This window comes from Chamaea fasciata, unplaced genomic scaffold (assembly GCF_029207755.1).
Source record: "Chamaea fasciata isolate MVZ Bird 193981 ecotype frontalis unplaced genomic scaffold, bChaFas1.0.hap1 SCAF_6, whole genome shotgun sequence".
Lineage (NCBI taxonomy): Eukaryota > Metazoa > Chordata > Aves > Passeriformes > Sylviidae > Chamaea > Chamaea fasciata.
The window spans coordinates 50635760-50658847 of NW_027094091.1; the positions used below are offsets into that span (position 1 = coordinate 50635760).

The 23088-nt window shown below is 43.5% G+C and overlaps 1 protein-coding gene across 3 annotated transcripts in view; it reads left to right on the top strand.

The window, feature by feature from the left end:
- Nucleotides 1-5724: 5724 nt before the first annotated feature.
- UNC5C (unc-5 netrin receptor C) overlaps nucleotides 5725-23088 on the top strand; it is a 248475-nt gene continuing 231111 nt past the window's right edge. For 2 of the 3 annotated variants that reach the window (XM_066186344.1, XM_066186346.1), the window contains exon 1: nucleotides 5725-5911. In XM_066186344.1, coding sequence (XP_066042441.1) covers nucleotides 5788-5911 — 124 coding nt within the window. In that variant the 5' untranslated portion in view covers nucleotides 5725-5787. Of the gene's footprint in view, nucleotides 5912-10055; nucleotides 10395-23088 lie in introns of those variants that run through there. The other variant, XM_066186345.1, reaches the window with a different exon arrangement.

Genomic DNA, 23088 nt, shown 5'->3' on the forward strand with positions numbered 1-23088 from the left:
GCCTCGAACTAACAGCCGGGGCAGCGCTCGCTTCGGGTCCCAACAAATGCGGATTGACAGTAGGTCTCGCCCTTGGTAATTTTGCAGTGATTTTTTTCAGGCGGATAGAGACTGAAATGATTAAGCTGTTGTTGTTGTTGTTGTTGTTGTTATAGAATATTTGTAGGTGGGAAGCATTTTGATACTGTGTCATGCAATTGGAATGAGGAACATAGTTTGAACACCAATCTTCAAATGCTCCTGATAAATTGTTTGTGAATGAGCTACAGATCAGGAACTGCTCAGAGAAGATATTCACCAAAACATGTGAAGAGACAAGAAATAAATAAGAAAATTGTGATCTGTTTACAGACAACTCAAATGAAAGAAAAAGTTCTTTGGCTGCATTATTTGGCAGTTCCTGAAGGACACACATTTCAAAAATGGGCAAGGAGCCTCAGTCCCCTTGCCATTCAAAAATATGATGTCCCTGAAAGTGAGACTTGAAAACCTTTGAATGTTTTTTACCTTTATTCCCTAGGCATACAAGTCCCCAGCTCCAGCAGTATCCTCTTGCACAAATGACAAGAGGATGTTATGCACAGTAAGATGCAACAGGATGATATGTACAGTATCCAGTATACCTATAGGGATAGAATTTGGCTTTCCCTTTAGTTTTAGTTCATGAAAGTCCTCTTGAAATATTATGAAAAGCCAAGATGTTCAAAAGAATGGTGAGTACAACAAAGTTGTTAATTGTTATAAATTTATTAAACAGATGAGAACTGTGCACCTCAAAATATATCAGGAGCAGGATATCATATGGTCTCCCAGGTGATTCAGCACAGTTCTGTAGTGATGGTTTGTTATGAGATGAAACACTGTTTAAACAGTTTAAGTGGGCATTATTAACATATATGCTGATCCATGGCCTTGCCAGTATAATGCCAAGACTGAAAATTTAGCACACTACTGTAGTGCATAAGTACAGATGAACTTTGGAAAATCTGGTGCCATAAATAAGCGGACAAAGTAGTGATTTTGGAAGATGAAACACAATCAGTCATTTTATTAAATTTCAGTAGGTATGAAAGAAATTTTCCTTGGACCACAATTCCACCGCAAATAGTCCAGTGTGAAATATTCCCAGTGTGAAAAAAAACACTCAGAAGTTTTTACTGGAAATGAAGCTGTGCTGTTCTTGAAACATAAGATATCAGAAGGGTAGTTTCAGTTGCTGATCCCCAATATCACGCACAGCAACCACAGAGGAGGTAATTGCCTATCTAAACTGTGAGAGCAAACTGCAGTACTTGATAGCTTGGGGCAGGCATGTCAGTGAAGTGAGAGGCTTGTCACACACCTGCTTTTTGGATTACATTGTGCTGGGCTCTGTCATAAAATAAGAGCAGCATGGCAGAGCCTGGGGGAATGGCACAGCCAAAAGCAGGTGTGTGTGCCACATGCTCCCCTGAACTGCAAACAGATCGTGCAGGAACATGCGAAATAGAGCCCTCTATCAACCACGCCGAGCTGCGCTAGGGGTGTCGCAGTAGCTGAGAGCATCCTGACTATTGTAGTCACCTGGTGGGTAGCCTGAGTCCACATCCCTTACTGACATTTGTGTGGAAAATGTGTCCTCAGGTCAGTTGGCCAGAGCTGATAGTAGTTGCCGAGGAACACAACACTCTGTGAGAGGACTGGTTAGCAAATTCTTATGGGCAATTATCAATGCACAAAATAAGATTCTTCTCCTTGTTCAAACCTTGTTCAGCATTGCTGACATTCCACATGACGCAGGAGACCTGAGTATCTCTGCTCCAAAGTTATCAATCAAATTTTGAAACTTTTGCAGTGAGGATTGGGGCACTTGATCCATAGGAAACTGGTTTGAACAAGGTGGAAACAATTTTATCTGGTTTGAACCAGCTGGAACTGTTTTGATCCAGTTAAATCAGGTTTGAAATTATTGGAATTTAATTTGGTTTGAATTTTTTAGAATCTGTTTTGATCCAGTTGAACCAGCTGGATCCAGTCTTGAACTGGTTTGTACCACTTAGAACCAGTTTTGACTAGATTGAACATTAGTAAAAATTTGTTAATGGACAGGGTTGTTAAACATTAGAATGGACTGCCCAGGGAGATGGTGGAATCATCATCATCCTTGGAAGTGCTCAAGAAATGACTGAATGTGGCACTTAGTGCCATGGTCTGGGTGACAAGCTGGTGAAAAGTAAAGGTGTAGACTCAGTGACCTGAGAGGTCTTTTACAACCTAATTAGTTGTTTGATTTTTTAGTGCAACTCCAGATGCTTGGGCAACAAAATACCCTAAAGTCAAATTCACCAGTACACAAGTCACACAACAACTTTTTAAAATGTTACCCTAGATTTTATAATCATCTATTAGGGGTATCTAATTTAGAGTTGAGAATTCTTGAACTTACCTGAAAAACTAAGGAAACACCTGTTAGGCTGCTAAAGCCACTTTCCAATGCATGCTCTTTGACACTTGATATTTCTGTCCAAGTATGAAAATTGGAGATTGATACTTGCTGCATACTTGAGTTTAGGAAGGGTATGGTGTGACTTTTAGGACATTAAAGGTGACAAAGCGATAGACTTACATTACAGGTACTTTTAAGTCACAAACTTTTCAGACAGATGGAAAATACTTTCCCACCTAGGGAAATACCTTCCCATCAGGGAAACAAAACAAAACAAAACAAAGCTTTTAGAATAAACCCAGGCAATTTGCACTTTCTAATTCTAAACCTCTGAATTTGAACTATCTCAATCTTTTATCTCCATGTCAAATCCGAAATTTATTGAGATGGGATAATAATTCTGTTTATCTCATAGGGAGAAAAGTAAAGAGCCTTTGAACAGACTTGCTCCTGAATAGGGGAAAATCCAGTGCAGTGGCATTAGGGATGGCCCAGACACAAGAGTAGTTTGTCAGAATGTATTGGATTTCTGAGAAAGCTCAGTGATGTAGACACATGGAGCATCCTTGGATGCCTTTTCTTACATGTAATGGAGCACATAAAGATTTGAAAGCATGTTTTCCAGATAAGACCCCTATCAAGTTATTGGCTGCTGTTGCTTGAGCCATCTTCTCCAGGCCTAGGTATATCCACTTCCAGTAAAAAAGTGATTACTGAGCACCTCAGGCTGCAGCACCTTTGTTCCTCCATTGTCCACCACACCTTGGGAACTGGGAAAAGACTTACTTTCTTCCCAAGCTGAGAGCTTGTGGGCCCTGTGCCATCACTTCTGTCACAGCTGTAAACCAGCAATGCTCCCCCTCGCACCTACTCCAGGGCAGAGAGGCTGACAGGTTGGCAGCCACCAGGGATTCCCGGGCAGGGCTGCAGGGACATCATCTTGAAATTGGGATGGACCTATTTAATGAGGTCACTGAGCTACTAACTAGAAACTAAGCCTGGAACTATAGGTATTACTCCTGGGAGGCCCCAAAACATCAAAAATAAATTAACTCCGGTTAATGGAGAAGCAAGCCCTCCCTCTCCCTTCCCTTGTGGCAAGAGATGTGCTCATCTGCTGGTGCTGCAACAAATCCGTCTTCTACATGTGGCATCTTTCAGGGGTCTCTCTTCCTGCCGCTGAAAAGTTTTCCCTGGAAGAGGGGAAACAGTAAGTACCCCAAAAAAGAGAGATGCTCCCGATTCACAGGTATTGGGCAAAACTGCCAAATAGATGTCATACATGGGGACCCATTCTGTTGATTATCTGAGCTAGGGAGCATGAAATCAGGGATTGCTGTGGGGACATCTGTAATCAAAGAAGCTCCTTCTCAGGACTCACATTCTCCTTTGAATGTGGTTAAAAGTTGAGAGTTTCTTTTTCACCACTTACACAGCCTCAGAAACTTAAATCACAGATTTTGGCTGAGCCTTAAATCTCCTAGCCTGTGCTGTATTGTTTGAAGCAGATGGGACTCGCCCCCTTAAAAGATGTAGAACAGCGAGGAGATGGAGAGGTGGAGTGCTCCAGTTGGAGAGAACCACTGAGAGTTATTGGGTAAAAACCAGCCAATTGGGCTTGAAACACAGCCTACTTGGGGCATCTTCCAGGCATGTCCAGAGCAAAATCTCCCCCATTTCCATGCTCTTAGCCTGTACAAAACCCAACCAACCAAACAAAAAAACCAAACAAAGCAGAACATAACAAACCAAACAAACCAGAACAAAACCAAAACAAACAAAACCACAACAAACAAACACAACAAGAACAAAACGAAAATACTTTGCTTTCCTGTCACACTGCAGTTTTGCAGCTTTATGTCAACTGCTGTCGAGGGGAAAAATCTGCTGCCCCGCCAGACCCTAGGATGGGAACAGTCTGGGTAATTCCCTGGGAAGGACATTAAAGCCAGGGGGCAGGTGGGACAGAGCCTCCCTGGAGGCAGACAGCTCCAGGGGCCCCAGGGAAACCTTCCTGCAGCATTAGCAAGCCTGGTAACTGTTTTCCAGTGTAGAAGGGACAGGGAGGGGAAGGCAAAGCCAGAGTGCCTGGGAAGATCCCAGCCACGCCTCCCAGGAAAAAGACTGCTCCTTGCCTCGCACGCAGCCTGGCTTGGGGGAACTTGTGGGATGGAGAAGGCGACGCTGTCTGGAGTACCATGGTGTGGGGAGGGTTGCGGGGCTACAGCCCCTGGCACTGGCACACGAGGGTATGTGAGGTGCTGGGTCTGCTCGTGACAGCCCGCCTCGGCTCTGCAAAGGGAAAGCCCCCCCCCCCAAAGAAAAAAAAAACAACAACAAAAAAAACCCCTAAGCAAACAAAGCCAAAGGGAAAAAAAAAAAAAGCCATAGAAAGCAGCAGTACAACCCGACCAAGCCCTGGTTGAGCAGTGAACCTGAGGTGTGGGCACTGCTATCCTTCTCAGTGAGATTGTGAGATTTGGTGGGCACGTGGTGAAGTCAGAGGCCAGGGGCAACTTTTCGGGGGTTCAAGAAGGGTGGAAGGGTAAGGACTGGAAGGGAGTGACCCCAGCCTTGAGAGAGAGGCCCCGGAGGGCAAACAGGCTCCCCAGGAGTGGTGGGTTCTCCAACAGCTCTCCTGGTGCGATTTCCCCCCTGCCCTGCTGCTTGTGGGAGCAGACCAGTACCTCCCGTCTGGCATGGGGCTCCCCGATCCTGCGTTTGATGGCACCCTAAAGATGGCCTTGGTCTCCCAGAGTCCTGGAAGTGTGTATGGGGGGTGCCAGGCCCAGGGGAACAGTCTGGGGATGCGAGAGCCGCGGGTGTAGCGGGGTCCGGCCAGCGCAGCCCCGGCTCCCGCTCCCGGCTGTCCTGCCCGGGCGGGGTGTGAGCGGGTGTCGGTGCGTGTGAGGCGCGCACGTGTGCGCACCAACATCTGCGTGCGCCCGTGCCCGCGGCTGTGCGCGCAGGGGGCGCGGGCGGAGGAGGCGAAAGGGGGCCGGTTCTGCGGCGGGTGGCTCCTCGCCTCCCCCGCCCCCTTCCCTCTGGGTCTGCTCCTCGCTCCGGCTCGCATTCTATCGCAGGCGGCCGGCGCAGCCCCCTCTCCCCAGCCCCGGCCCCCGCCCACCCCCGGGGTGGAGGCAGCCGCGCCGAGCCGCCCGCGGGAAGAAAGCAGCGCTCCGCCGGCTCCGCGCCCCTCCGCGGGGCCATGCAGCGCCTCTGCCCGCCCGGTCCGAGCGCAGCCCCTCGCCCCGCCGCCCTCCGCGCAGCCTGAGCGCTCCGCGCCCGGAGGTGGGACGGGGGCGGCAGAGGCGGCACAGGAAAGCTCCGCGGCTCCGCGAGACTCCCCCGCTGCCCCGGCCATGGGGAAGGGGCTGGAGGGGACAGCGGCCCGCTGCGGGCTGGGACTGGGATACCTGCTGCAGACGGTGGTGCTCCCCGCCCTGGCCGTCCTGGGGGCCAGCCGCCCCGGCTCCGCGGCGCAAGGTAAGGAGATGGATGGACGTATAGATGGATGGATGGAGAGGGGTCGGGGCGTCCTCCGTGTGCCGGTTAGAAATGCGAATTTATGTCGTGATTATCTTTTTTACTATGTTTGTATGTGTAAACAGTGCAATCCTCCGCATGCACGACCCCCGCCGGGGTCCGGGGAGTCTGGTCCTACCGGCCGGGTCGGGTCTGTAGGTGCTGAGCCTTGCCGGGACAGGCGTTTGCTTGCACTCCGTCCTCAAACGGGGCACGGGGAGAGGAGGGGAAGTTGGGGCTGAAGGAGCCCCTCCGGTAGCCCTCCGGGGCGCACCGCCGCCGCTCTCCCGCCCCGGAGGGCTGGCAAGGTGCGTGGGAAAGGCAGGTGCGGGGCGGGTGTCCCTCCGCAGCGGCAAAGTCGTACCCTGGAGCTCAGCAATTGATGGTCAGTCTTGAACACCCCAAGGCCCCCCACGCCCTCCTTCTTCCTGCCTAAAACGTGATACACCCGGAGGGAGTCACCGTCTTTCTGTGTTTATGTTTTGAGATTTTGTTTCCTCTCCTGTGCGGTGATTCTGGAGTTGATCTCCATTTGCCTTCCCTGTAGCCCTTGTATAAATTCCCCTTTCTAAGTGGCAATGCAATGCTTCTCAGTGCGTGTTTAGGGGTGTTTGAGAGCATCACAAAGAGCCCTGGCTCACTGTGGCACCCACCCGGCTGACAGCCACAGCAGGAGGCTTTTTCTCCTGCGAGCTAATGCTGGACAAACTTTCTCGGTGCTTCCTTTCTTTCTTTCCAGGAGTTAGACCTAATGTGGAAATGTGTTGCTTTTGTGGAATACTGGAGAGAGAGAGAGAGGTTGCTGCTGCATGTGGGCAGAGCTGCATACAGCAAAGATGTGCAGGCTGGTTAAAGCAGTTGGAAATCCCAGTTATATGATTTACAAGAGAAAAGGAATTTTAGAAGCTTCTTTGTTTGTTTATTTTCCTTATGCATGTAACCAAGAAGTAATAACATGCACCAGACTTCTGATTTGAAGTTGCTAGCATAATGCATGTGCAAGAATGCTTGATTTTCCCCACATCACGTTTGTGGAGAGGCAGTTGTGAAAACTACACAGATCTGACCCTATGTTCTCACCCAGCCATTACAAAGTGCACTTCTCTGTGGCCTTTTTGACAGGAGAGTAGTGCTGGTTGTTCTGATTCCCGGTGCCCCTGGCAGGCTTTCTGTGGGTTCTTCCAGGCACGGAGCTGTAGGTTTGCTGCTGGTGGGCTGGCTGCACTGAACACCATGTCTGTACATGTAACATTGTTAATCCATTTCCTGCTGATACTTACTCCATCCCCTCAGAGTCACGTTCCCTTGCTCATTTATCTCACAGGAACATCAGAAATCTGGCCGTGAAAAGGGGGTAGCAGAGAACGAGAGTACAAAAATCCCTTGTGCATCCTGGCACATTTTATCTGTGTCTTCCATATCATTTCCTTTCACTGGTTGGTTTCATGTTCAAGATAAGATAGGTTTGATATTTTTTATTTAGAGGTTTTAATAGGTCCAAATACATGTAGACCTACATGTCAGGGGGTATATATCAGTCTGTGTCAATATAGATATATCCTGTCAGGGGATGTTGGAGAAGAAATCTTCCCTCAGACAGTTGAACTTGGAGAGGAAAGGAGCCTGCCTGTTCTGCTGGCAGAACATGGGAGTTTTGCATGACAGATGGCCTGGGCAGGGAAAAGAGGACCCCCCTGCATTTGGCTGTTCCAGAGCACTCATCTCGGTGCCACAGGGCTCATACCTCACACTCGGGGTTGGTTTCTGTGTTCTACACTTACCCTCTGTGACACAGCGCTGTGTGACAGAAACGCCACGAGGGCAGAGGAGCCAGGCCTCCTGTTCCTACACTGCAAAGGGCAATGCACGTGTGGGACCTGCCACAGAACACAGGTGTGCTCACCTACCCAGAAAGGGATGGAGAGGTCTTCAGCAACACTTCCCAATGTGTGATGTGTGATAAACTTCCACAACAGAGTGAAAAATCCAGGGAATCTGGTTGGGGTATAGCTCTTCATCTTGGACTTTTTCCCCTCGTGTATACTTTTATTTTTATTGCTAGGACCAGGCAGAGAATTTGGGTGCAGACATAGTTTTGGCATTTTTCCCGGAGCTGAGGGATTTTCTGATTGGTGTGTGCAGTGGGGATTTTCATGTATGTGTGTATGTGTACACAGTGCTTCAGTGAGGCAATGAATCAACAGTTTAACTATGCCCTCTTCAGGAAGTTTTTTCATTATATAGCACCGGGCAAAGTTTTCCCTCTATTCTATATATACATTTCAAAAACATACATGTTTCATCTGAATTCCCCAACTATCTTTAGCTTTTGAAGCAGGCTGAGAAAGCCATGAGCATTGCTGGGACTTGTGCTTTCATACCTTCCTTTTCCATTGCCTCGTAGAAGATGAATTTATTAACTGAGGGGTTGGCGGACCAACCCCCCCTCACTCCCTGGCAGATTCATTATCACTGTGTCTCGGCGTCCTCCTGTGAGCTTCTCAGCAGACCTAAATACACTTTTTGTTTTATGAGTATTTCTTATCTTCTTATCTGAAGCTGTCTAAGTATTTTTCCGCTATTATCAGGAGAGAACAGGAAATGGCTGCAATGGTAGAGACAGCCCTTAATTCTCAAAGCGGTGTGAATGGGGCCAGAGGGATTATCAAGACAGAATCAACTGTGATCTGGCATTCACTGCATTTACTATGCCTCTATGACAAGCTACCTCAGAATGAGAATTTAAATGCCCCAAACTGTGCTCCTGCTGGGCATTTCAGTGCTTCCTCCGTAAGAGCAACTTTTCCTTTGGCTCTTCAGTCGGCAGAGAGTGGGTTTCAGCTGTTGTGCTCCCCTACAGCCCCCTCACCACCTCCCAAACTGTTATCCACTTGTCCTGTGGCTCCCAACTTTTTGTTGTGTAGGTGGGACGAAAGGGAGGTCAGCCTGTCTCTCTGTAGTGACAAGCATGGTTCAGACAGCTTTTGGGGTTAATAACGATAGTGTAAAAGATGGTAGAAAACCTAAATGGACTATGTATTAATGAGGTTATGTTTCAGTTATTCCTTTACAATAAAAGAGTGCATTTTTCATGCTTAACCCCTCAAACCTAATTAAATTAAAGTGATAATTTAAAAGGAAAACTGTAAAAGAGCCATATGTGCAGATATTTGTCTTGCCCCAGCATAGTCTGTATTCGCAACAGCAGCAGTTTGAAAATGCTTAGTGCGGAAAAAGTGAAATATAACATGTGAATGTACTAACCTTTTGGGGATGCATTTCCTAATTAAATACCTAAACACATCTTGTTGAAAAAAGGAGGGGAAAGGACTTAATTATCTTGATGCATCAGTGGACCTCTTGTACTTGATCATGTGGGTGTAGTATTTGTAGTAATAAAGCAAGAGCCAAGTAGTATTTTGTTGTGAATGGATAAGGCCCTTTGGAACATTAATCTGTTCTAAAGCGATGCACTGTAGTAGATTTCAGTGATGCTGACAAGTTTGAGCTGGATGTGGTAGCCTGTACTGGTTCTGAGTAGCATTTTAGTACTGCAGTACTCTTTGCTGAAAGCAAAGCAGCCGCCTTCTTTCCTTTGCTGACAGAGGTGCAGTTTAAGCAGGATTAAAATTAAGTGGATGAATCTGTGCATAGAGGAGGGATTCCTCCCTGGGAACCTGGGAGTCAGAATTTGAGCTCTTCTTCCTCTGGGTCCAGGCTCTAGCAGCTGGTTGCAAGAGTTATGGAAAAAAAATGTGGATCGCATACAGGTTCCTCCTGATGGCTCTTCAGCATTACTGTCAGTGTCATTTATTCCTCTGTACAATAAGAATGCCAGAGTGCATCTGAACATTTCCACAGTTGTGCATGTTTGCATTTAATCCCTTTACATGGATCATTCACCACACAACTTCATTTTTCTTTGGTAATGGTCTTAAACCCCAGTTATTCACTATATTTTGGGACTAGCTTTGTGTGTGACATCCAAATTGAGAAACAGGAAACAGCCTTAACCAAATTAAAGAGATTTTCCTAATTTAATTTTCCAAATACAGTATATCTGGAAACAGGAATACAACTCTGTGCCAAGGCCAGGCAAATCAGTTCCATAGCTGGTCTGTGCAATAGGAGAGGAGAAAATGTGTGGGGAGACAGAGATAGTGCTGAAGGCAATCTTGCCCTTGATATATGGCAGCTGTGTTAACTATCCCAGAGTGGGAACAGCCTTGCCCTCACAGCTGTGGGTGTGATAAAGACTGAGTTAGCTGAGGGGGAGTTAGTTGGAGTCTGCTGGTCAGGGTAAGATGCTGTGCATAGGACAGACAGGGTTAGGTGGCCATGCTAGGGACAGGAAGGAGCGAGCCAGAACTGGCGAAGGAAAGAACGGAAGGAGAGAGAGAACCAGAGCTGTGTGGAGCTGCCCTTGGGACACTACAGAGAAAAGGTATGAAAGACTTCTAGAGAACAAGGTGCTGGTGCATGAAGCCTTCTGATGTTTTACTGAAGCACTCTGAGTGTTGTGGCCATCTCAACAACCACAAAAACGTGGGCTATATTTATTAGATGTTTCCAGGTAAATGTCTTGATTTTTATGCAAATAGAAGAGAGGTGTTCTGAGGCACAGTCTATCCAGTTCAGTTGAATAGGATACAAAGCAAATCAGTTCCTATGGAACGTAAAAGAAGCCCAGGCTGAGAAGGAAAACAACTGACTATTTTTGTGCAGTGTATGACTAGAATTTTGTGTATAAGTAGAATACAAAGGAGAGCTATACTTCAAAAAGCAAAGCTACATTTATGTCATGCTACCAGCAAAACAACCTTCTTGGTTTTAGTAACCTATTTTGTAGTGTATGGCTGGATTTCTTGATTTTTGGTTCTTTCTGGATTTTACATCATTGGGCTTTCAAGGAATCTGTTCTGGATACTTTTTGTACAAAAAGGCAAGAAAATTACTTTAGCAGCTTATCAGAAAAATATGTTTGAATTGCTGGTGCAAAGGGGTGCTCCTGGGTAAATTTGCATCGCTAGGACTAGTGAACAGTTTGCTGTGATTTAGTCAAAGAGGTTTTGGCTCAATGTGAGTCTCAAACTGTTGGTTTGTCATTGAAAACATGTTACTGGAGGCTGTCTTTGAAATAAAAGTATAATCGTGGGTGCTCTGCCTATGCAATATATTTCACATAACTGTCTAAATGTCCCTTTAGGAAAAAATGGCATTGTCTTTCCTCCCTTTAGGGTGGGGAGAGGGCTGTGCTGGTTTGTGGAGTGCAAATCTTGTAAGCCACCCAGTGGAGGTATTCAAGTCTAGCAGGCAGCGATCTTGGCACGGGTGCCAGTGAAGCGGTAATTACAGCATCTGTCATTTGCATTAGCCGGCTCTGCCGCGCGTTCGGCTCGCAGGAACAGAACAGCTTCTCAGGTACAAGTCAAGAATCAAAGGAAAGGAGTAAGAGACGAGCTGTGGTTTTCCAGCTGGCTATAACCTCCATCAGCACAGCATCAGGATAATATTGTGCAGGGGCACAGATCAGTGCTGGCTGCTTCCAGGGACTGAAGGAATGGTGGTGTTTTATTTTGTGTGCTCAGTAGAGTCCAGTCTCAGGAGCAGGCACCCCTGGATTTTTCCATCATAACATTATCCAAGAAGCAATCTGAAGGAAATGTTATTAAGTCTTCTGGGAGGCAAACTGTATTCAAAGAAACACTTAATTTGCATCATTTGCAAGCAAGCATCTGAAATTATGCTAAAAAGGGAAATGGTTATAAAGAACTTTACACAGAGTAAATAGGAACAACAAAATTCCCCTTGATTTTGAGCATACTTTATTCCTCTCTGTTTAATTTAATGGGGTTATCTGTAGGTACTCCATCCCCCAACTCTACTGCTGTGGTAGAGAGATGATTTATTGAGTATTGTTGTTGTGTTCGTGATAGGTTTGGTTAAATATTTTGCAGAAGATCCATTGTGGTTATTTTATTTAGATTTATCTTTCTGGTGTGAGAATGTAGGATAAAACTACACAGGTAGTGTGTACACACTAGCTGGAGGAGCTAAAGGAAAGCCCCAAACTGTAGCTGTGTTCCAATTGTTTTCCTCAAGGCTGGCTCTGCTCATACAAAAAACGTGCACAAGTAAGGTGCAGTGAGTGGAGCAGTGAGCAGGAGCTGCCAGAGGTTTTCCCAGCTTTCAGTAACCTCAGAGATGCTTGTAGGTAGCTTTCTCCCTAGGTAGTAATCACTAGAACAACTTCCTGTTTGCTTTTATGACTCTATCTCAAATCACATGGACGTTAAGCAGGAAATATGGGATTTCCTCCCAAGTCATCAAACGCCAGGATTTGGGGAGTCCCTTTATAGCCTGGGACATTATCTAAAAGTTTTGGCTGAGGAGATAGAACTTCATGCAAAAACAGGCTCACTAAGAAATACCCTTTCTATTAACATGGAAAATCTAGGTGGAAACAAAAGAGAAAAAAAGATTCCTTTTTTGTTTATTTGCTCAGGGGAGGTTGGAACAAAGGGAAGAAATCTTAATCATAACCAGAAAAGATTCAGTTATTTTAGAGAAAAGTTCAGTATAGCTCTGAATATTTACCCTACTGTCCAAACTATTTGTATTTATGCTCTCTGAAAATGTGTTTATGTTTTCAGTGAAAATGAAGAGTTAAAAAGTTGTGAAGTCTTCTGACAACAACGGATTTCATTTCCATTTACATTTTTCCATGTATTTCAACCAGCCTAGTGAAAAACGTCACTGTTAGACTTCATTTACAGTCTTGGTTAGCACTGGTTAAGGCATATTTTTACAGTGGTCTCTAGATATTGCTGTTTTGTTTTTCATTTGGTGTGGTTTTTTGTTTTGCTGGGTTTTTGTTTTGTTTTTTGTAAATCACTCTGATTTTATTGTCATGCAGATTGAGGTGGAGACCCAGATTCTCAGTGGTGCCAGACATGCCCTTATTTCCACCAGGGAGTGTCAGGCAATGCTGAATTTAGGTGAGTACCTTTGCTGCTCCCTAAATACATGCAGTGCTGCTGTAGCTTGCATGGCAGCCCAACAGTCCTGTCAAGGCAGGGACGTCTCCCTTGTCAGTATGTGATGCTGCAGTGCCTCAGCACCTCCTCAAAATTCTCACTTTCCTTTGTTGGGAGTCCTACACAGGCAGTACAGAAGAGACATCCAAAAAGCTGTGCATGCTTGTCTCAGTTGGTGATACCTTCTGTGGGAAATATCTACAGTTGTGTCTTTAGGAAAGCATTACTATGTGCTTGCATTGCTGGAGACAACGTGAAGCTCTTATTTGTAACATTGCTTAGTTATTCAATCTCTGTTTTTCTGGATTTGGAAGCTTGCTGCATTTATCGCTGTTTGGTAGAAAAGTCTAGGGGGAATTGCCTAAGCATGCAGAGCAAACGCATAAGGCAAACCAAAACCTGAGCTCAAGTTTTCTGAGTAGCCAAGACCCTGGTGCTCCAGTCCATTCTCCTTGTCTGAAGAAAGAGGAGATGCTACAGAGGGAATGCTACATTGAGAAAGCTCTCAGGTACCTTCTCAATGTTGAATTTCTTGAGTCTCACTGATGGCTTCTCTGTATCTGCTGTAATCTAGAAATATGTATAAAAGGATGCCATGGGTTAGGAATGGTACTCCTCAGTTTAGTCTCTCCCACTGGGACCCTCCAAACCACGTGTTGCTCGCTCTTTCCCTCCTCCCTTCTTCCCTCCCCTGAGGTGGGATGGTGAATTGGAGGCACACACTGTAGAGATCATGGGCTGAGCTACGAACAATTTACTGGGAACAGCAGCTAGATGAGAAAATGTACAACAGCAATACTGATGACAGGAGGTCCAAGAAAGAGGCAAATTATTCACATGGAAACTCCCTGACCACAGCAATGCCTGACTGCTCCCTCTGCCACACTACCCAGACTTGGAAAAGAGTCCTTCGTCTTATCTCTGGAAAATGGAGTGAGCTGGTATAGCGTAATCTGTGGGTCCTAGCCATGTCTCCTCCTGTCTACTGCAAAAATTAACCATGTGCTGGCCAGAACCAGAACAAAGGAACAGGTAAAATATATGCTGAGGAACAGGGATGCTTCCTAGAAACTCTGGCTCTCTGGTGGCAGGCAGTTTGAAAGGATTTGCTTTGCCCAATGCAATCCACAGTGTTACCTCAAATTTGAAAGGAGGAAGAGCAGATCCAGCACATAACTGCAGCACTGTTGTAAATGGAATAAGGATCATTGTCCTGGCCTCTTTTGTTTCATTTGGGTTTAATCTGAGATTCAGGACTGTGTTATTCAACTGTACTTTGTTTATCTGATTGAATGACTTATGCTCCAGAGGACCCCACTCACTGCCTTATGAGTTATAAAAGTTATGAGGTTGCCTAGGCAATTAAATCAGTATCTTTTTTTTTCTTGTTGCAGGAACATTTTCAACAATTATGCTAAGGAGCTCAGATAGATTTCACTGGCCTGGCAACAGCTGAGCATTTTCCTGTTAGGTAGCTCCTGCCAATCCCTTTTTAGTTATTTTCAAGAAGTAAAGTAGCTTTATTTCTTAGTCTTATATTGAGTGAGAGGTTGAAATGTTAATCTCAGTGGATTAGCGGTGTATCCTTTGAGAAGAAGGAAAGCTGGCGTTTTTCTTGGTCCCCTGAGTGCTGGATGCAATTGTTTGAGAAATCTTGAATTTCATCAGCTAGATACAAGGAAATGTGCAAGTAAGCCTTGAATGATCTGTCAGAAGAGGGTGATTTTATTGCAGCCGTTTTGGAAACTTGTTTGAACTGATAGTTGTTCCCCAGGTGTTCCTCTGCTTGATTTAAGTGCATTTCACATGAGACAGTGAAAGGGGATCACTGCTGGCTTATTAGTAATTCAGAGCTTCTTGGAGAGCTATATTCCAGTCATCAATTTGCTAAAATAATGACTGGAATATGAATTGCTGCACTTTTATGATATGGTGTATATATTGTTTAAATACATCCTTTCTCTTATCCACTCCCAACATATGTGTTTATACTAGAAAGTTTACACAGTGAGGGAAAATAAAGTACAGTCTCACTGAATGAGGTTAATTGCAGTTCAGTCATACTGAAATCAAGGAGTAAGAAGTGGGACAGAATAGCAAGCAAGATTAATTCTGTTCTCATGGGCAATGTATTTACCTACACTGACTGAAGTGTGGGCACTTATCAGGAGTAATTCCAAGTACAGATGTGCACACTGCCTTAGTCTGAATGAATTTGCTCTTTCATTAGTGTATAGTTTTGCCAGTTGCTCATGGACTCAGCACTGATGTATCCCTCTCACCTTTTCCTTTTTCCCACAACTTTGTGTGTCTGTCTGGTTGCTCTGCAGCTCCACACATACAAAAGATGAGTGGCTGTGACTAACAGTGAATAGCTGAGGCTAACAGTCAAACAGTGAGGTGTCCAGTCTGAAATTTTATGTCTGCACTCAGATGACACTATAGAGAAATCTCTGCTGCATGAACCTCTGTTAATAGGATAAAACTCTCTGGCACTTTCAGCTAGAAGGAGATAAAGTTTTCTCTGTTAAACTTGTCCTCTTAATCTGAAAATCAGGGTTCATTGTGGAAACTAGAATTCTGTCTGGTTAAGGAATGGATCTATAAATAAATGGGGAAGACTCTGCCCTTCTACAAGTGCGGTTCACAGAAAATCTTGCTGAATTGTCTCATGAAATACTTGTATTCCTTGCTCAGAGGTTTTCGGCCCCAAAGCTGCACTATTTTTTTATCGTAGTCCCCATTACAAATTCTTTTCATGTAGACAATTCAAACCTAGCTTGAGGGACTTCCTTTCTGCTTCCTCGCCAGTTTTTGAAGGTGAGGGTAACTTTTTTGGTCTCTCGCTCAAACAAAATGCAGCAATTCTCTTATGCGGCACATCTCTGCTGGCAAGAATAGGATTGTAGGTTTTCCTTCTCTTCATCATGTAAAATAGCTGTACTGGAACAAACAGGAAGTTCCTAATTTCTTACTTCCTAAGTAACTAGAAAGTTTGGTACTGGAACCTGTCAGTTTCACTATCAGTTTTGTTTTGTTACTTTTTTTAAATGCCTAATGTTTATACCAAGGGTAGAGTTATGTGGTACAAGTTATGACCACCACCAAATGTAGCTCCATGAATTTCAGAGCCAGCACAGAAGCTGATCAGAAGCTGATCTGCTTCTGTGTTAAAAATATGTTGACACAGTAGAGTGAGACTCTAGGATGAACAGACCTAGATCTCATCCTACTCGGTGGCAAGTTTTTTCACGGGGCTGTTTATTTTTTGCTTTGGTATTTGTTTTTGAAGCCGGATAATTTGAATAACTTTGAGGCTTTCCATTTCCCTTCCATGTGGCAATGTGACTCTTTGTTGTAGAGAGATTAACATGGTGCCTCACTTGAAAACAAGTTGGCAAGATTCTTTCAAGTAGACTTTTTTTTTTGCTTGGCTTTTCGTTATGATATTTTAGATAAGAACGCTGACAGCCAAATGTCACCAACTTGTAGGCAGATATCCACATAAATATCTATTACACACAAATGTGTGGCAATTTCCTGCCTTAGCAATCATTTTTGAACTAAAGACCTCTGCCACTAAAAGCATGGGCTTCGAAGTTTTATGTTAGGAGTGCAGCCTGGTAGCTGGTAACAAAAGCAGTTGTTATCTTCATGCAGGCAGTAGAATGAGAAGTGCCATATGCCTTTCATGAGCACTGGAAAAGGCAAAACTGCTCAGCTGCTTGTCCTGAAATATTTCTGTATTAATCGTTTTCTTCCCTCCACCCCCCCAAAGTTAAATATTAATTCCTTGTAGTAAACATGGCTATTAGATAAAGCCTTCCAAATCTATAAAAAAATATTTAAAATGCCTAATTTAATGACTTACTTTATAAACATTTCTATCATTTTGTGGTCTCAAGACTAAAGTTTTAAATTTGCATTTATGAGAAACATTTGCAAAGAAAATTAATTTAAGTGGCAAAGTGATTTTTTGTGGACTATTAATCTGCTTTGTTTTACTGATCAGCTTATTTTACCATTACTTGATTTCACTGTCTTTTTTTGTTTAGGGAAATGAATAGATAAATAGTATTGTGATCAAATTTACTTTCTGTCTGATTATTTTCACTGGATTTTTGGGATTTACTCACTGCAGCAAGGTGAGGAAAATTTGGTCTTTTGTCTTTGAAGTTTTGTATTCACTAGTACCGCTGCAGAACATATTTCATTTGTGGAGGCCAGGCGGAGGTTAAGTTGGTTTTAAAGATAACAGTAGATTCCAGTGTCCTTGCATTTGTTTTGTATTTGGTGACAGTCACTAAATCAAGGGAAGGAATGTTCAAACAACACACTTGAGGAAAAGTGATTTTTATAGAAACGGCCCATTCCTGCTAATGGCCAGTGACTGCACACAACCCCACTGACATTAAAAGTCCATTAGCTAAGCCAAGTTTAAACACCAGCTGATGCTATGTCAGCTAAATGTATATTGGAATTTTTCATGTAACACAGCAATAGCACTTCTGTACTTTTCCTAAAACTATGTACATTAAGAAAAGCAAATGTCATCTGATAGTAGTGAGATGAAGAGTTCACATTAAAGTAGGCAGAATTGTAATCAAACTGAAGTCACCATCTGGTTGCATTAATGAGAAACAAAAATGGATACAAGAAAAGCAGGGAGTGTCAGGTTTCTGAATTAAAGCTAGATTAACAAATCTAGTGTACAGGCTTCTGTAATACAGGATAAGCACAGAGCTGCTTATCTGCTTGGTGTTTTATCATTAAAAATAATATGACCTTGTTTGAGAAAAGTTTATACTGAAGTCTGAAAGGTGCTTTCTCATGTGGAGCACTGGGTTGCCATGGAAGGAGGTTGTTTCCTGGCTGTTTAGGAAATATGTCTCATTACAGCAGTATGAAAACCTTTAAATGTGTCAAGATAGTGTTTGTATCCTATGGTCTGAAATTCTAGTTAACCAGTTGCACCGCAAATAGCATTCACCCATCTCTATGTATCAAAAAATAAGTGTGGTCATAAAACAGTGTGTTGTGCATGGTATTGAGAAGTGTTAAAAGGTGAGGCACTTACTGTTCATCTTCAGAGGCAGCCAGCAGGCTGAGGTCCCAGTACCGTGGTCTTGGCGCCCACAGAAGCACAGTTTAGCACCTGGTTTGGCAGGGGGTCTGATTCAGAGAAGTCTTTTTGAAGTCCCCATTGGAAATAGACCTTGTGCTATAAAGCGGTTGTGGAGACAGGCAAGGGGTGGCTTAGTCAGTCAATGTGAGAGCTGGAGCAGAGGGGGTAATTAGTCGCTCACTGACACGCTCCAAAGCCTGGTGAAGCACTGCTGCAACCTCCTCTGCCTCTGCTGTGTCATTATCTGTCCATTAGCGAAGCCTTGTGCAAGTACTGACAGGAGCACAGCTACATGCCTGATGTGGGCAGACAAACCCAGTGCAAACATCCTGTGAACGTATCTCGAGGGCTGCCTTGCAGTCTCACCACACTGTGTTAGTAGTGCAAAACTCTCAAACGTGTCATGAGGCCAAGCCCGATTGTTTGTGTCTTCCTTGCTGAAGGAGCTGACATCAGTTGCGTGCCCAGAGCAGATTGTGTGTTTGTGAACCACAGGCTTTAAGGAGAGTAATTTAATTGCGTTTTTCCCCCTTCTGGAATGTAACATGTAAACATAGTACTGAACTAAAGCCTGGTTTTAATTACAAGCAGCAACTTTTTCATGTTGACAGATTTTCACATGGAAAGCTTTATTGAAAATGAGAGGAGACCTCTTTGCCATCGTTAGTTCTTGCTGCTTAGTGCTTTTATCAAGTACAGTAAAATACAGTTTATAATTAATTCAAAGCTTATATGGACATGTTTAATATAATTACCAAACAAAATCCTGTTTACTGACATATTGCTTGTGAAACCCGCCTGAATAATCTGGTCTCTGGCACACATAAATCAGGCAGTAATAACAGCTGTAAATATTTCATAATATACTTAGAGTGCTTTGATTTTAATACTGAATCCACTTTTGGGTTTTGAGGATAAAACATAGGTCAAAAATTACTTTTACCATATGTTCCTTCCTAATCTTTTGCACTACTTTGCCGGAAAGTTATTTTAAAAATAATTTTTGTATTTTATTATAAAAAAGGTAAATATATACACATTCACAAGCTGGGAAAATTATGTAATTAAATTATGCTGGAGCTAACAAAATGATGCCATTCACATTGGCACAGGACAATTGCTTCAATACAACCGTGAATTTTTTTCATCGGAAAAGGCATTGCAGTGCCAATACTCTTCGTGTTTCTCAAAGTTTTACTATTTTTATCTGGATGTCTGTGTACTGTGTACTAAACCTGAAAGATGTGCATAAAGCACAAAGAGGCAGCTGGTTATGCTGTTAATTCAGGTGGCCAAAGGCCTGAGAAACCAAAGATGACCAGGAGCCAGGCTAGTAGTGGACTGCTGGGGGACCTATGATACTGTATTATGAACTGGGCCCCCTCTTTCTGGGAAGGTTTTGAACCAATATATAAATAGAAGGAAGAAAATGTGACTGATCATCTGGTTACTGCAGAATATTTGGGGTTGTGTGAGGCTACTAAACCATCTTTGAGAGCTCAGACTCAGTGTGCGTGGCATGTCCAGTTCAGAAAAGTGCCGTGGAGGTTCAGGAAAAGGCTCATGATTATCCTTCAAGTCATTTTACCCTGCACCAAGCAAAGACCTTAAAATGTAGTTGTGCAAAAGACGACATTTTGCAATTTTTGTTTACTTGGAAATTTTCTTTAACCTCTAAAATTAAATAAGAAATAAAATAACTGAAGTACTATTTAGGAGGGCAAATTTGAAAAATATCCACTTTGGGCATTCGTTCTGCAGTTGGATTTCCCTGCTATAGTTGACATAAATTTTCAAATGTTCTGGCCTTTGCACTCTCTGAAAAAATCATTAGTCTCCAAAACTGTGCCAGGCTCCTCAGGAATGCTGCCCCTTCCAAGCTATGAACCTCTCAAGCTTAGGATCCCACCCCCCAAAATAAAAACCGCAACTAACAATTGTTATGTTAGGAAATAACATTGGGATATGTCACAGGAGTTCTTATTTTTTCCTCCTTGCATCCTTGAGAGATCCACCATGTCTGTTTGTATAAAGGGAGCTCCTTGGCCTTGCTTTTAGATGGTCAGTATTTTAAGATATATCAACATATTTTGATCTGTGTTAAACTACACGGTGATACACGTGATCAGTATTAGGTCTCCCTATCATCATCCTAAAGGCAGCCAGGGATCCCTGGATATGATTTGCAAAGGTGTTGCTGCAAAGTATTTAGCAAGTCACCCTCTCTAGAGAGATCACAGGGATTCCTGAATGCAGTACTTTAATTTTGGAAAGCTGAAGTCCCAATTCTTAACTTTCTATAATATGAGAACTTGCACTGAAGTGTGAGTCATTGCTTGAGAATATTGTAGTGGGTGAACAATATTAAATTGCTTTGTTGTGTGTATGTGCAGGCTGCATCCAGACACTGTTGTTCAGAACTTATTAGTATGTATAATTAACTAACCACAAGGAATTTCTGGACTGAAATAGCTTATGTAAGTCTACGTGTTTCCTTCCCACAAACCCAGCTTGAAGTTTCATGCAAGTGTCTTGCTAAGATGTCTTCCTGCCCATGAAATATCATTTGGGAAGACGCGCTTACCTGCAAGAGTTCAGCATTTTACCTGGCAGTAGTCCGACCTTCAAAAATTAGTTCTTCTGACTTTTGCTGTTTATCAAATGCTGTGTTGTTTCATATTAGATGATGTGACCTTTAGATTTCAGCTGCTGCCATAATTTAATTGACAGCCTGAGCCTTCCTGTAGGAGCCTGTTTTGGTTTAACACAGCAGGTAGCAAACACCATACAACCACTGGCTCACTCCATCCCCGCACTGTGGGATGGGGGAAGAGAACTGGGGGGAAAAAATTAAAATTCATGGATCAAGATAAAGATGGTTTAATAGGACGGAAAAGAAAGAGAAAATAACAATAACATTAATAACAGCAATAAAATAATTAGAATATACAACACAAGTGATGCACAGTGCAATTGTTCACCTGCCCAGTGATGCCCAGCCAGTTCCTATGCAGCGGCCCCTGTCTGGTTTTCCCCTTCACTTGTGTACTGGTCATAACAGGTATGGTATGGAATAAGCCTTTTGGGGTCAGCTGGCCTGGTTGTGTCCCCTCCCAACTTCTTATGCACCCTCAACCTCCTTGCTGGCAGGGTAGGATGAGAAACTGAAAAGTCCTTGATTCAGTATAAGCACTGCTTTGCAACACCCGAAACATCAGTGTGTTGCTACCATTAATCTCATCCCAAGTCCAAAATAAAGTGCTATGCCTGCTACTAGGAAGAAAACTAATTCTATCCCACCTGAAACCAGAACAGAGCCAAAATTATTAATGAAAATTTGTGCAACACCAGGTTTTCATGACTCAGGCCAACAGATAGGACTGGTGTGTGTGAAGACCAAGTTGTTGTGGCAGTGTAGGTCTGGAGTTTGGGAAGGCCAAGAGTGTTTTCATTAGTAAGGAAATGGAGACCAGCTGTTTTATTCATGCTTATAAGTATATATTGTGTTATTTAAGTACACAGGTAAATTGTGTGTGCTCTTTATCCCCATATGTTCCCAATAAATTTCAGCCTACAGGCTGTGGGTTTTGAAACTTTTGATTATGCTCAGAATGGTGAACTAAGTAGAAGAGCTGGCCTTCACAAAATAAGCTTGCAGCTGAACCTCTCATTTTGTGTAAACCAGCACAGCTTTCCCGAGCTGAGTGCCTCAGTTCTGCTCCAGCTGAGGGCTGTTAACAGTCAGGGTTTCTGTGAGACTCCTTCCTGGAGGAGAGATTTCTATCTGGTCTGTTTGGACAGAAAAAATTTCCATGACTCTAAGAATGCTTTTAAAAGAACTGGGGAGAAAAGGGAGCAGATGCTGCAAAGTACATCAGAGAGCAGTCCCAATGTTAACAGGGAGATTATTTACCACTAAAATGAGGAGGAAAATGTTTGTATCTTTACAAGATCTTGTCCCACTTAGGAGAGCCTTAAAAAAGATAGGCATCTAGAAGGGCAATTATTGGTCAACATGCTGGTTTATGACTGTAAGTTGTTTGAAGCTTTTTATTTAAAAAAAAACCAAAAAAACTTTGGAAATTTTTTCAATCGCCCACTATCCCACTGATGCAAAGTCTTTTTAAAGACTTAGTAATTAAAGTGAAGAGGTTGTATGTTCACATCGACCAAACTCTCTACAGTTTTTTGTTCTCAGAACGTCACCCTACTTCTGATCAAAACCTGAGCTGAATTTTCTGTGTACTATCAAGACCATCTTTCTTGCTATGGCAGTGACTGATCACTTTTGATCATCTTAGAGAGTATTTACAGAAACAAAAATAAAACTTGATTGTCCTCATTGTCTTCTGTCAAAGTAGGCAGTGGAAAATTAAACCATGAAAAAATGAACCTGTTAGAATTAATGATTTCAAATATTAGTAACAGTGGAAGACGTACATTTCTTTGTAGACTTAAGAGTTTTGAATACATTGCAGGCTTTATTATTTCCCCGGGTGGCAAGACAAATACTGCACTGTGTAAAGAAGTTCAAGCATCCTCTTCCCCCCAAAATACAAGGAATAGACTAAACATTCTTTTCTGTTCCATGAAAACTTGGGATGGGAACAAACCTGTGGGGTTTGAGGTTGGAGAAAGGCAGAAGCAGAGTAGTATGTATTTACCAGCCATTTCAAAACCACGAGACAGATACAAACACATGCAGGCAGTCTGTTTAAAGATCAGGTAGGTTGTGCATAGATACTTGAGTCAAGAAGGAGAAGGTGGTGATAAAGGAGCTGCTGCTCCATTTGGCTAGGACACCAGCACACACAAAGAGGACTGGTCTGGCCTTGTGACTGTGAGTGGCCCCACAGTCATCCCACACCACTAGTTGTTCACAGTCGAGTGGACTGAATGTGGCCCTGACATAAGAGGCTTTGGGTTTCCCTGCTTCAAGAATGACCTCAGGATCCTCAGTTCATTCTGGAAGACTA